Raw genomic sequence first — 14,986 nt, 5'->3', positions numbered from 1 at the left:
AAGCGTGTTGGGCCTGTAACCAAAAAGGTCACTGGTTCAAATCCCAAAGCCGGCAAAATGTAAAAATCTGTTGTTCTACCCATGAGCAAGAAAGTTAATTAAGCAAAAACAACTGCTGTCGATTAAGGCTCCTCTCTGATTTAGAGGGGTTGGGTTAAATGTGGAAGACATATTTTTTGTTGAATGCATTCAGTTGTGCAATTTGTATTATTCATTTATCAATTTATTACTTTCAAAAATGTTCTACAAACAAAATTCATTTGACATGATGGGTTATTGTGTGCAGATCAGTGACACAATTCTCAATGTAATCCATGTTAAATTCAGGCTGTAGCAAAATGTGTAAGAAGTAAAAATCATGTGAATACTTTCTGAACACTGTGTGAACACTGAACACTGTAATAGCCAGTGTGTAGAATAATACCCAAATATGCAAAGGAGGATATTGCACATCTATATCTTTGTGTACTTACTTAGGGCACATCACCATGAAGAGAATGTCATTCATATCCATAATTATGCATTTCTGTATAGTACAAATCAGGGACACATGATGAAATTATGTCACTGCAATTCCGTGACCGGGTGTAAACCCACTTCACTTACTGTAGTTCAATAACCAAAATATTGTGAACAAAAATAAATGCAACAATTTCAAAGATTTTACTAAATTACATTCATTAGGTTCTAATCTATGGATTTCACGTGACTGGGAATACAGATATGCATCTGTTGGTCACAGATACCTTAAAAAGGGTAGGGCTGTAGATCAGAAAACCAGTCAGTATCTGGTGTGACCACTGTTTGCCTCATGCAGCGTGACACATCTCCTTCACATAGAGTTGATCAGGCTGTTGCTTGTGGCCTGTGGAATGTTGACCCACTCCGCTTCAATACCTGTGTGAAGTTGCTGTATATTGGTTGGAACTGGAACACGCTGTCATACACGTCGATCCAGAGCATCCCAAAAATGCTCAATGTGTGACATGTCTGGTGAGTATGCAAGCCATGGAAGGACTGGGACATTTTCAACTTCCAGGAATTGTGTAGAGGTCCTTGCGGCGTGGGGCCGTGCATTTTCATGCTGAAACATGAGGTGATGGTGGCGGATGAATGGCACGACAATGGGCCTGAGGATCTATTCACGGTATCTCTGTGCATTCAAACAGACATCGCTAAAATTGTGTTCGTTGTCTGTAGCTTATCCCTGCTCATACCATAATGCCACCACTCTTTTCACAACGTTGACATCAGCAAACTGCTCGTCCACACGATGCCATACATGTGGTCTGCGGTTGTGAGGCCAAGTTGGACGTACTGTTTTGGACTTCCTGTGGACTTTCCTGCAGTCAGCATGTCAATAGCATGCCAATTGTACGCCCCCTCATCTGTGGCATTGTGTTGTGTGACAAAACTGCACATGGCCTCTTATTGTCCCCAGCACAAGGTGCACCTGTGTAATGATCATGCCGTTTAAATCAGCTGCTTGATAAGCCACACCTATCAGGTGGATGGATCATCTTGGCAAAGGAGAAATGTTAATTTGTGCAAAATATTTGAGAGAAATAAGCTTTTTGTGCATATGGAACATTCCTGGGATCATTTACTTGCAGCTCATTAAACATGGGACCAACACTTTACACATTGCGTTTATATTTTTGTTCAGTGTAGATTTTTTTCAAAGTCAGTGTGTGATGTCATAGCTGACACCCCATTCTTTCGGCAGAAACCTTTGAATCAAGCAGATATCTACAGCAACAGTTTTGAGAAAATGTGGACACGAACGTGGACACTACCAAACTTCTGTTACCAAACTTCCCATCTGCACAGTTCTTCCAGTAAATGTGTTTCTGTAAATATGTTGGTGTTAAAAGTAGTCCCTGAGTTGTGTGGTTTGTGAAACTTTTAAATCAATGTTAAATCAATGGTTAAACCCCAGCCCCTCTGAAAAATCAGTCTCAGTTACCGTGGTACTGTTATCCCAGAGGGAGAGGCTGAAATTAACTGGTCATAGAAAAACAAACAAACCCACACCACTTCGCTCTGTTTGTTCAACAAATCACCGGGAACACAAAACAACAAACGGAGAAAGAACGAGAGCATGCAACATTTGATTACTCTCACACTTGGGATTGTTTGATTAAATAATGGAAGGTTAAACTGTGTGTTTATTTAGTATAAATAATCCTAGAAGATTATGCCTGAGGGTAGGTGGGACTGAAGGGTCCTTCTTATGGGATGCTTAACAAGAGTTCCAGAGGAGAAATTGGGATTATGTGGCTTGAAAGCTGAATAGTGGACAGTTCACACATTGTAGATACTTCTGGTACTGAGTCTTTCAAACAGATATTTACCCAGGCTGTCTCGGTATGATAATTCCACCACTAACTCTATCCATACAACCCCTAACCCAGCCCCTACCATAGATGACCATGCTGGTTTCAGCGCTCCCCCTAACCCTTCCTTGACTATATTTTAGCCCCATCCCAACCCCATACCCCAGTGGTCTGTTATTCGTCATTGTTCTTCCTCTAACCCCAGACCCAGCTCTTTCCTACCATCATGGTTCTTCACCTAACCCCAGCCCCAGTCCAATCCTACCATCATGGTTCTTCACCTAACCCCAGCCCCTATCCTACCATCATGGTTCTTCACCTAACCCCAGCCCCAGCCCTTATCCTAACACCATGGTTCTTCACCTAACCCCAGTCCCAGCCCTTATCCTAACATCATGGTTCTTTCTCTAACCCCAGCCCTTATCCTACCATCATGGTTCTTTCTCTAACCCCAGCCCCAGCCCAGGCTGTGGGCAGAAGGAAATGAGGTCATCTCCTCCAACAGGGCAGGGCTGTACTAATCAGTACCCTGTTCTCCTCTCCAGTACCTACCCACCATGCTGTTCTCATTACCCCAACATGTGGCTCCCATTTCACATTCCCAACCTTTTGTTCTGGGACAATTGCCGTTGTGTCCTTTATCAAGGTCTATTAATGCTAATTCATCATAACTCACTCTTCTCTTTTTCCTCTCTCTCTGGTCCCACCAAATCAATACTGTGTATGTGTGTGTATGTACACGCGTGTGTATGCGTGCATGATTGTGTTTATGTATACGTACAGTTGAAATCTGTTGGAGGTTAGGTTGGAGTCATTAAAACTCGTTTTGCAACCACTCCACAAATTTCTTGTGAACAAACTATAGTTTTGGCAAGTCGGTTAGGACATTTACTTTGTGCATGACACAAGTAATTTTCCCAACATTTTTTTTACAAACTATTTCACTTATAATTCACTGTGTCACAATTCCAGTAGGTCAGCAGTTTACATACATTAAGTTGACTGTGCCTTCAAGCAACTTTGAATATTCAAGAAAATGATGTCATGGCTTTAGAAGCTTCTAATAGGCTAATTGACATTGTTTGAGTCAATTGGAGGTGTACCTGTGGATTTATTTCAAGGCCCACCTTCAAATTCAGTGCCTCTTTGCTATGACATCATGGTAAAAATCATAGGAAATCAGCCAAGACCTCAGAAAAACTTGTAGACCTCTTGTAGACCTCCACAAGTCTGGTTCATCCTTGGGAGCAATTTCCAAACGTCTATAGTTACCACGTTCATCTGTACAAACAATAGTATGCAAGTATAAACACAATGGGACCACGCAGCCATCAAACCCTCAGGAAGGAGACGCGTTCTGTCTCCTAGAGATGAACGTACTTTGGTGCAAAAAGTGCAAATCAATCCCAGAACAACAGCAAAGGACCTTGTGAAGATGCTGGAGGAAACGGGTACAAAAGTATCTACATGTATATCCACAGTAAAACGAGTCCCATATCGACATAACCTGAAAGACCTCTCAGCAAGGAAGATGCAACACCTCCAAAACTGCCAGAAATAACCCAGACTACGGTTTGCAACTGCACATTGGGACGAAGATTGCACTTTTTGGAGAAATGTCCTCGTACTTTTTGGAGAATGGTCTGATGAAACAAAAATAGAACTGTTTGGCCAAAATGACCATTGTTATGTTTGAAGGAAAAAGGGGGAGGCTTGCAAGCCGAAGAACACCATCCCAACCGTGAAGCACGGGGTGGAGGCATCATGTTGTGGGGGTGCTTTGCTGCAGGAGGGACTGGAAAAATTAAGTGGATATATTGAAACAACATCTCAAGACATCAGTCAGGAAGTTAAAGATTGGTCATAAATGGGTCTTCTAAATGGGTCTTCTAAATGGACAATGACCCCAAGCATACTTCCAAAGTTGTGGCAAAATGGCATAAGGACAACAAAGTCAAGGTATTGGAGCGGCCATCGCAAAGCCCTGACCTCAATCCCATAGAAAATTTGTGGGCAGAACTGAAAAAGTGTGTGCGAGCAAGGAGGCCTACAAACCCGACTCAGTTACACCAGCTCTCTCTCAGGAGGAATGGGCCAATATTCACTCAACTTATTGTGGGAAGCTTGTGGAAGGCTTCCCAAAATGTTTGACCCAAGTTAAACAATTTAAAGGCAATGCTACTAAATACTAATTGAGTGTTTGAGAACTTCTGACCCACTGGGAACGTGATGAAAGAAATAAAAGCTGAAATAAAATCACTCTTTACTATTATTATGACATTTCACATTCTTAAAATAAGGTGGTGATCCTAAATGACCTAAAACAGGGAATGTTTACTAGGATTAAATGTCAGGAATTGTATGTAAACTTCCGACTTCAACTGTATGTGTGTTCCCTCCTGGAATATGCTTCACAGGAGGCCCAGTTTGCTCCTCTGGTTTAAGAAACCGCTCCGTAGACCCCTGTCAAACCTCCATACATTCCCCTCACTGACAGACCAGCCTTAATGGCAATTTAATGGAGGTCGTAAACGTCACATTCATTTTCTGAGAGGATACATTCTAATTTTCTACTTTTTTTGTGAATTTCATCCTGTGTGGATGTAAGAACCTGAATAGGCATTTATCACATGAAATCCAGACTAACTTGTCTCTGGTTTTCAGGAATAATGTCCTATTTCCATTGGAGCCTAGCATTAATATTCACAATAGAAGACAAATGCATTAATATTCACAATAGAAGACAAATGCATTAATATTCACAATAGAAGACAAATGCATTAATATTCACAATAGAAGACAAATGCATTAATATTCACAATAGAAGACAAATGCATTAATATTCCAATTGATTGGTCATGTAGTTGTTAAGTTGCTGTTTGGTTCCGCAGTCAGCCCCATCTAGCCTAAGGTGCCCACATGGAATCAATGATCCAGGTATCAGTTTCCCAAATTTGTGCAATTATACTTCTCCCGGAGCGAGTGTTTTAATGTGAAGGGAGGCAATTAGAAACACCCTGAAAATGTGGACGTCCTTTCAAACATGAGAGAGATCAAAAAGCCTCTGAGTCAGCCTGATGAGGAAACAGGGGAAGTGCTGATGTTTAATGCACGTTTGGGACTATAAAAGGTCGCTTTGTGGAGGAGTTCTGTCACACACGTAAGTCTTGTACACGCGTAGGCGGGAGGGCGGGCGGACGTGCGCACACACAAAAACTGAGTATCAAGCTATGACTCCTCCTGACGGTTTTCGTAATTAGAGAAAAACAAGCAAAACAGAAAAATCACAGGCTTGTATGTTTGGCAAATATACTGTATTTAATTAAATAAAACTATAAACATGCAGTAACTGTATTGCACTCCAAACTATGTAAACGTTGCACAACTCTCATTTCAGTTATTTGAATATCGGAGTAAAACCTATCTGATCATGGACTACTTTCTTGTGACTTGTGCCTCAGTCTGTGACTGGTGTGTACACAGAGAAACCCCAGAGGGGTATGATGGGAGGTACGTGGGGGCACAGAGAGCACTAGTCTGATGAGGGGCCTCTGCTCCACAGCCATTGATCAAATGCTGCAGGCCAGGCAGTCTGTCTGAGCCCCAAATGGCACCATATTCCCTATATAGTACACTACTTTTGACCAGGACCTATAGTGCTCTAGTTATAAGTAGTGCACTATGTAGAGAATAGTGTGCCATTTGGAACGCAACCTAAGTACGGCTTGACGTTCATCCTTCCCTAGCTTTGTTTTCCTTAATGCCTTTCCTGTTTCACTCCCATCACAATGTCTTTATCCCAAATGGCACCCTTTTCCCTACATACTGCACTACTTTTAACCAGAGCACTTATAGGCCCTGGTCAAAAGTAGTGCACTGTACTGGGAATAGGGTGCCATTTGGGACAGGAGCCATTTGTCGCAGGCCTGCCTCTCAGTCTGAAATACTACCATATGCTATGACATTACTGAGCAAGAACTCATTGGATCTTTTTCGTAAACAGAGGGCCTGTTTTTTACCCGAGGGGAGGCCAGGTTTCTCACACAAACACACATGAGAAAACATGCGCTTAGACACGGAGGAATGAGCACACACACTGAACAACATGTGGGCCTCCTTGGTGTCAGTGAAAGACAAATCCCTGCAGCAGTGAATAATTCCCTACCTACCCTCAGGAGGAGGGATGCCAAGTGAACACATGCGTTTAACACTCAGGCCTTTACAAGGCACAGTCCTATCCTTCCATGAAAGCTGGAGCTTCTCTGTAAAGCTGATGGCTTTTCCAGCTTTGAAACCTTCCCCTCCTCTCCCTCACGTAAACCACACACTCCCTACCTCCCTCTCACACCCCCCCCCACTCCCTCTTACACTCACTACCTCTCTCACACACACCCCCCCCCTCACTCCCTCTCACTACCTCTCCCACACACCCCCCCCCACTCACACACTCACACACTCACACACTCACACACACACGTTAAATGGATTTAGGAAGCTCCTGTACAGTTGACCTTCACAGTCCAGCACACATAGCAGACGGTCGCTGACCCAAAGTCCTACCTAGCAGACGGGCAGAGCATGTCTGCCGAACCCCCCGGTCCATCAAACAGACAGGGACAGAGGGTGGCTGACCCCCCTTGTAGATACACAGACGGGGACAGAGGGTGGCTGACCCCCCTTGTAGATACACAGACGGGGACAGAGGGTGGCTGACCCCCCTTGTAGATACACAGACGGGGACAGAGGGTGGCTAACCCCCCTTGTAGATACACAGACGGGGACAGAGGGTGGCTGACCTCCTTGTAGATACACAGACGGGGACAGAGGGTGGCTGACCCCCCTTGTAGATACACAGACGGGGACAGAGGGTGGCTGACCCCCTTGTAGATACACAGACGGGGACAGAGGGTGGCTGACCCCCTTGTAGATACACAGACGGGGACAGAGGGTGGCTGACCCCCCTTGTAGATACACAGACGGGGACAGAGGGTGGCTGACCCCCTTGTAGATACACAGACGGGGACAGAGGGTGGCTGACCCCCCTTGTAGATACACAGACGGGGACAGAGGGTGGCTGACCCCCCTTGTAGATACACAGACGGAGACAGAGGGTGGCTGACCCCCTTGTAGATACACAGACGGGGACAGAGGGTGGCTGACCCCCCTTGTAGATACACAGACCATGGTAGAGCAGGGCTGACACTCTAGAAAACACAGCAGACAGGGGCAGAGGGCAGAGGCTGAGACAAATGAACACATCCTCCCAGTGGGATATTTATTCTGTTTTCCATGGCAAGAAGGAGCAGAGAGGGAGAAACCTCATGTCTGGAAGACATTCACTTACTACGGTATTCTGCTCCATTTAAGAATGTTGATTTATATTTGATTGAGGTTAAGAGAGAAGAAAAATGTATGACTGTAGTTGCTGTATAGACATATAATGGTTTAGATTTGACTGACAGAGTAAGAATTCACTTATAAAAAGGGTACAGCTGCTGTATAGATCAATTGCTATGGTATCAATTCTGTACAATTTATTACCTGGCTCTCATTGATCCACTGTTAGAAAGCTATTAATGCAATGGATTTAACAAATGATTTAGCAATGGATTTAACAATAAATTTAACAATGGATTTACAAATGGATTTAACAGCTTTACGTCACTAAACTACAGGTATTTCCTTAATAAACCATACAATGTTCCCTCCAAGAATTTGATGAATATGATAATATATTTCCTAATTTTACATTGCTTTGAGCAACTTGCATTTGCCATTCAATCAAAGAGTTTGAACCTGTGTCAAGTTCAAACAGGCCTTTCAAAGGGAGGAAGCCATAAAGAAAGGGCAACGACACAACAATAAAACTACATTTAATTTCCTTTTATAGATGAAAAAGAAGAACACATTTCCTTATCATATGTGAAGTCTTGGAATTTCAGGACAATATCGAAGACTATTGGAAGACTCTTGGACTCAATGACTCTTGGAAGACATAGCCTTGAGGTGGGCTAAAAGATATCCGATCCTAAGACAATGAACAACAGTAGTAAGAAATAAATCCAAAGGTGTTTTTCTAAAGGCGGGACAACTGAGTCATCCAAATGATCCTGATCCACATAATTATGGATATGAATGGCATTCAAATGAAGCCATTTGAAGAACTGAAGGCTTCCAGTCTGTTCTAGTCCTGACCAGCCAGGTTCAGCTGAGAAAGAGCTGATCACATTACAGACGCACCGACAGACATACAGAGACAGAGCAAGCAAACGTCTGTATGGTGAGGGAGAGTGCTTGTTGGTATATGCAGTGTTGTGCTTCACGCTGTAAGAATGCTCTGTGCTACCCTGGGACCTCTATCCCAACCAGGATCCGGCATCCAGGATAATGACCGAGACATCGGCTGTTCCTCTCTTCATGGAAGCCCTGGCATTGATGCCGTAATGACTAAAGGCAGGGATGACATTGTAACTAATGTGCATGTAAATGCACCCACATCTCTTCCCTACTTACAATGAACTAACGATATGTAAACCTAATTGTTTAACTCAACTAAATAAAAATAGACATTGAGCCACCAACTCCGTCGAGCCACCAACTCCTTCGAGCCACCAACTCCGTCGAGCCACCAACTCCGTCGAGCCACCAACTCCGTCGAGCCACCAACTGCTTAGTGAACACAGTGACAATGAGCACAAGAAAGCAGACCACCGTGGTGTAATCTCACTCTGGGCTCTGAGCCTTCGTGTCGTAGTAGTCATAATAAAATGACTGGTCAGTCGGGTCACATTGAAACACAGGAAGGGGACTGCCTTGTACCGTAACCATTTATCTGACTCTTGAGCCTTTGAAGAGAACACTGTGTAATCTCACGCTGGGGTCTGAGTCTTTGGCAGGAAGTGGGAACTTTCCCCTGGATATCAGATCACTGATGAGGTAAAGAGAAAAGAGCAGATAATTGATAGTAATCACTTCAGTCTGTCATTCAGACACAGTCATTAAAATTGTGTGTGTGTGTGTGTGTGTGGGGGGGGGGGGTCTGTGTGTATTTGATTGTATATGTGTGTGTTTGTGGGGGGGTTCTGCGTGTATGTGTGTGTATGTGTGTGTGTGTGTGTGTGGGGGGGGTTCTGTGTGTATGTGTGTGTATATGTGTGTGTGTGTGTGTGGGGGGGGGGTTCTGTGTGTATTTGTGTGTATATGTGTGTGTGTGTGTGGGGGGGGGGGGGGTTCTGTGTGTATATGTGTGTGGGTGTGGGGGTTCTGTGTGTGTGTGTGTGTGTGGGGGGGGGGGGTTCTGTGTGTATATGTGTGTGTGTGTGGGGGGGGTACTGTGTGTATATGTGTGTATGTGGGGGGGGGTTCTGTGTGTATGTGTGGGCGGGTACTGTGTGTATATGTGTGTATGTGGGGGGGGGGTTCTGTGTGTATATGTGTGTATGTGGGGGTGGGTTCTGTGTGTATGTGTGTGTGTGTGTGGGGGGGGGGGTTCTGTGTGTATGTGTGTGTGTGTGGGGTGGGGTTCTGTGTGTGTGTGTGTGGGGGGGGGGGTTCTGTGTGTGTGTGTGTGTGGGGGGGGGGGGGGGGGTTCTGTGTGTGTGTGTGTGGGGGGGGGGGGGTTCTGTGTATATATGTGTGTGTGTGTGGGGGGGGTTCTGTGTGTGACGGCACGTGTGTCCAAACAATTCCACACGGAAGCTGACTTACAGTATTTCTAAGTCTGACCGTTCATTCATGTATTTATTGAATAAAAATTAATTTATAAATGTATTGTATAAGACCAGACCAGGCACAACAACAGCTAGACTCTGACCGGCCGATCAACACTGCAGTGCAGTACCCTGGGGAGGTGAACAGACATACTGGACTTCTAATTCACTTTTAACATACCTCCCGCTTATCAGGGCCAAACAGCCATTCTTCCCTAGCAGCAGGACTCCCTCCCTCCCTGACAATCAAAGGCAGGCAGTCGTGCATCTGAAAGACCCCGGCCTCATTGAGAAAAGCTCCAGGGCGACGGCTCTGTCCCGATTCAGAGCTAGCCAACCAGGGACTTTCCCACAGAACAGAGACAAAACTGCCTACAAGGTTACGAGCTGGTTGGATGGTTTTCAATGCTCCCTCAAAGAGGTGGAGAGGAATAACTCTAAACCTTGTTACCCTGACACACACACACACACACACACACACACACACACACACACACACACACGTGAATCGTGCACATGCGCATGTGCACCATTCGCGTGTGCGCGCACACACACACACACACACACACTCTCTCTCTCTCTCTCCCTCGCTTCACAGACTGTCAACACTACGAAACAAGCGCACCATCCCTGATATCATTCATCTGCAGCCAGATGTTACAGCCATAAGAAAAAGGGGGAACAAGAGGGTGCTTCTTTCCTTTGAGTAACCTTAAAGCGAAAGTGGATGAAAGGAAAAGGTGTCCCACACGTGCAGTCAAGCCAGGACTGGTAAGGCATCCCAGGGCCACCACTATAAAAGACTTGGCCAGGCCACTGTTTGTGTATGTCTAGGGACATTGTAAAACACTGTCCTTTCTTTTTTTCTTTCCATCCATTTGTATATCAAGGCATGACTGGGAATCATTGGGACAATGACAGTTGGTGCAAAACACACTCCTGTAGCGTTCCACCACTGTGGGAGGCCGTTCCTAATCTTGCTAGAACAAAAGCGGCACCTGCTGCGTGCCAACCTGGTAGTGACAAACCTAACAATTTTGACTTGATTTTGAGCCAATCAGAGAGCACGAACCACCACGTGGGGGAGCCAACCCAAAAAATAGGGCATTTTCTCCACACATCCAAGGATGAAGCAGTCACACTTCATATGCAATGTAAGCTATGTGATGGTTGCTAGCTAAGTTCACAGACGCAATGCACACAACACTAAATAATTCCCCCTGGCAAGCTAACCACTAGTGTTAACATTATAATTAACTCACAATGGATAAGCTAATTTCCATGAAACAGCTGCCTGTGTTAGCTGCAAAGTCAAGGCAGTGTCCTTAGCTAGCTAGTTATGTTGCGCTAGCTAGCAAATATGCTAATGTTAGCTAGCTAGCAAAAAATGTGGCTATGGGCTGGCGGGATTTGGAGAGGGATTTAAATTGTTTCTTCGTCATCTTGCTAGGTAGTTATCTAGCTGTGGCCACCTGGCTAGTATCAACCAGGGCTTTCTACAAAATAGCAACATCAGCGCAGATAGCTACCTAGTTTACATTGGAATCTAGACCATAAACTAATCAACACACACAAACATTCAGTGTCAAACAATGCTACTGCCACCTTCTGGTTTGGAGTATTTTAACAAGGCTGAGTGGCTGACAATTTCCAAGGTCTTTGCTGTGTGAACACAAAAGAGATTCAGGTGCTAAGTACCGTTGGAAGGGAAACGTTTGACAATCCTACCAGTATGTCTGAGGTTTAAAACAGAGTAGTACTGTGATTAGTGGTGCTGCTATCAATGTTATTGTTTCCTCTGATCGCATGAGTATCCACATATTAGGAAATACGGCAGAACATTGAAACCAATAATAAAAATCTACCAAATCACAAACAGAACACTATTATTTGTTATTCCAATGAATGAAACATATCAATCATGTGCAGACCGTTTACTCTTCAAATAGACTAACCTATTTTCCTTATTTCATTTAGTTCTGAGAAACGTTCATGCAAAGTGTGTGTTCTATGCTGGATTTTGAAGCGTTTTAACCGGCCCATAGAGGCAAGGCAAACAACTAGGTCATTGTCCCAGGTGGTGGAGTAAAATTTTATGTGGTTGTAAGCACCAGGGGAAACCAATACGGGTGATTTCACCTGAGTGCGTCCCAAATGGAACACTAATCCGTTTTTAGTGCACTATTTTCTGGTCAAACGTAGTGCACTATATAGGGAATAGGGTGCTATTTGGCACACAACACCAGTCTCAGAATTTGTCCAAGAGACCTGTTATAAACTTTATTGATTGCATTGGTCCTCCAGACTTCCTCTGATAGGATGCAATTCCCAGATAAATCTGTTGAGAAGAAGTTGCGATCTCCAACTGGCTCTTTCAAACTAATATGTTTCGTAGTTTGGCTGATATCACAGTGGCTCCAATTCCACGAACTATAATCATAACTTTACCAGATGTATGCGAATGGCATTTGATTAAAAGGATTACACAGCTGGTAATATCCATCCAATAAGGAAACCTGGCTTGAGTCGATATTCTCTTTTTCCTCTCTCTTGTTATTACAGAAATGTGGAATATGAACGAAGTGTAGTGTGTATTACAAAAACATCCAAGCAAATCTCCTCTAGAGAGAAATGGGATGGATGGAAATTTTGGCTCATTTTGAAAAATATAAATGAGTAATCTTCATTCTTAGCGAGCCCCTTGGTGAGGCTGTGACAGAATACCGCTGAGAGGCAGGGAGTGAGGGATGGAGGGAGGTAAGGAAGGAGCAGAGTTCCGGAGTATAAGCACTTTAATCCCGAGCCAACCTCTGTCCCACGGGACCTCCAGCAGACTTCTGCTGCCCTCTCAATGGGAGAGAAGCTCCACTGAATTAAAACTCTACGCCAACCTCAACATCCACATAACAGTATCCTGCCTGATCCTCATTTTATTTTTTTATTTAACCTAGGCAAGTCAGTTAAGAACAAATTCTAATTTACAATGACGGTCTTCACCGGCCAAACCTGGACGAAGCTGGGCCAATTGTACACCATCCTATGGGACTCCCAATCACAGCCGGTTGTGATACAGCCTGGATCAGTGTTGAAAACTCATTTTGCGTGTAGGCTATACACACTCCTATGTCCAATCACTTTGTTGCCAATATTATGTAAAAGGTTTGAGCTTTTAAGTAGACAATCATGTGGAGGTTTATGTTGTATCAATAGAAGAAAAGTTCAAATGCATATTATAATGAAAACTAAAGCCAGTGTGGGTTCCTCAAAAATAGACGACAAGTGGAGGAGTGTTCTATCATGTTGGCATAAAATATGTAGACTTTTACAGTCCCTTTGAATAAAAAACTACCTGACACCTGTAGGTTTGTGTATTTAAAACTTCAAGTGTTTCTTTTGGCAACTGTTGATTGAGGACTTGCATCCTAAGAGTTGTTTGAAGCAGCTGTTGAGGGGAGATGGCCTGTGCTTGCAAAGAGGAAATGCCAAGAAATTTTAATCGAGCAAACAGTGGCCTGACTTCCTATAGGAAATCACTTCAAAGGCCACCGGGCCCCTAACACAGACAATGCATTACGGGTCAATCTCTCACTCAATAGCACATCAGTCAATCACACAACAAAGAAGCAGCCACTGCTGAGGAAAAGACAACAAACAAAAGCAAGAGATAATACTCAGCCTATTTTATAAATAATACAATTGGGCCATTTTACTCATCCATTTTAAATTCTTATCAGCTTCCTCTACTGAGTCCATGTCTACTCTCACAACATTATAATGACAATTGGCGAGTGAAATGTAACTTGCTCAGGTCAAACATTGCTGGGTATCTAATAGACCACGGTTTCCCAAACTCGGTTCTGACCCCGTGTACGTTTAGATTTTTGCCCTAACACTACACAGCTGATTCAAATAATCAAAACTTGATGATACTTTGATTATTGTAATTAGCTGTGCAGTGCTAGTTTAAAAACCAAAACGCGCGCCCAGGACCGGACCGAGTTTGGGCAAACCTGTCACACCACTTCTCACTTGCAACAAGTTTTACCTTCTACAGTTTCCGGTCGTGGTACAAACTGTCTAGTATTGGCTACATTTTGTTCTATTCTGTCCAGTACTGGCTACATTTTGTTCTATTCTTCCATATTAATGTAACATGGTTGTGTGGATCCGTCATGGGCTTTATTATAAAATATCACTAATCTACAATAATACTGCATATTTAAACCAAAAGTTTCTTATTTCTTGAAGTATCTTCTTGTTACGTTTTTTATTCGCCCAAATTATTTAGATAAAAATATCTAAATAGCTATAATTTCCACAGCTAGGTTACAAACAACGTCAAAATTGACGTCAGAATAACTCAAGTCTTTTGAACAAGACTTGACACGCACCTACATAACTTCTAAACACGACGATAGGCTACGTTTGATGATTTTTACCTTATAGTTGCATTTATCCGAGTTTCCTTTCTTGGTGCCAGTCGCCGGTAATGCAGAGTAGTAGTTAAAAAACAGGAATAAAGTTGTGAGTAGGTAAAATAGTCTCGGTCGCGCAGCCATCCCCTCTAGTCCATGAAGACTATCTGTTCAGACTGGAGGTTGAGCCGTCTGACTCAGAATGTTGTTATCTGTGAAGTCCGAGACGGAGTAGTGTTCCCTGCAAGGTGGGGCTGTGGCCCGTAGCAGCCTACCTACAGCTATTGAGAGACCACTGCTGAAGTTGGTTGGCAGAAAGTTAGTAGGCTATTTGGCAGGTCCTGTGTTGTGCCGAAATGTTTCCCCCTGCCAGAATTATCCCCCTTCTAATTTCCTTAATTTTGTGGCTAGAGTCAAATACTTTCTGTGACACAGATGAGTCAAATACTTTATATAGAACAAACTTCACGTCAAGATAGGCAACCGAAATTAATCATTAATGTATGTGTGTTATTAAACATAGAGG

The 14,986-nt window shown here is 43.7% G+C and overlaps 1 protein-coding gene across 2 annotated transcripts in view; it reads right to left on the bottom strand.

The window, feature by feature from the left end:
* The window catches only part of il17rd (interleukin 17 receptor D), a 60,924-nt gene extending 46,079 nt beyond the window's left edge, over positions 1-14,845 (bottom strand). For both annotated transcript variants that reach the window (XM_064966956.1, XM_064966958.1), the window contains exon 1: positions 14,485-14,845. In XM_064966956.1, coding sequence (XP_064823028.1) covers positions 14,485-14,604 — 120 coding nt within the window. In that variant the 5' untranslated portion in view covers positions 14,605-14,845. The remainder of the gene's footprint in view (positions 1-14,484) is intronic.
* Positions 14,846-14,986: the final 141 nt, after the last annotated feature.

The sequence above is a fragment of the Oncorhynchus masou genome, chromosome 5, assembly GCF_036934945.1.
Source record: "Oncorhynchus masou masou isolate Uvic2021 chromosome 5, UVic_Omas_1.1, whole genome shotgun sequence".
In the NCBI taxonomy this organism is placed as follows: Eukaryota; Metazoa; Chordata; class Actinopteri; order Salmoniformes; family Salmonidae; genus Oncorhynchus; species Oncorhynchus masou.
This window is presented reverse-complemented; position numbering and strand designations above follow the sequence as displayed.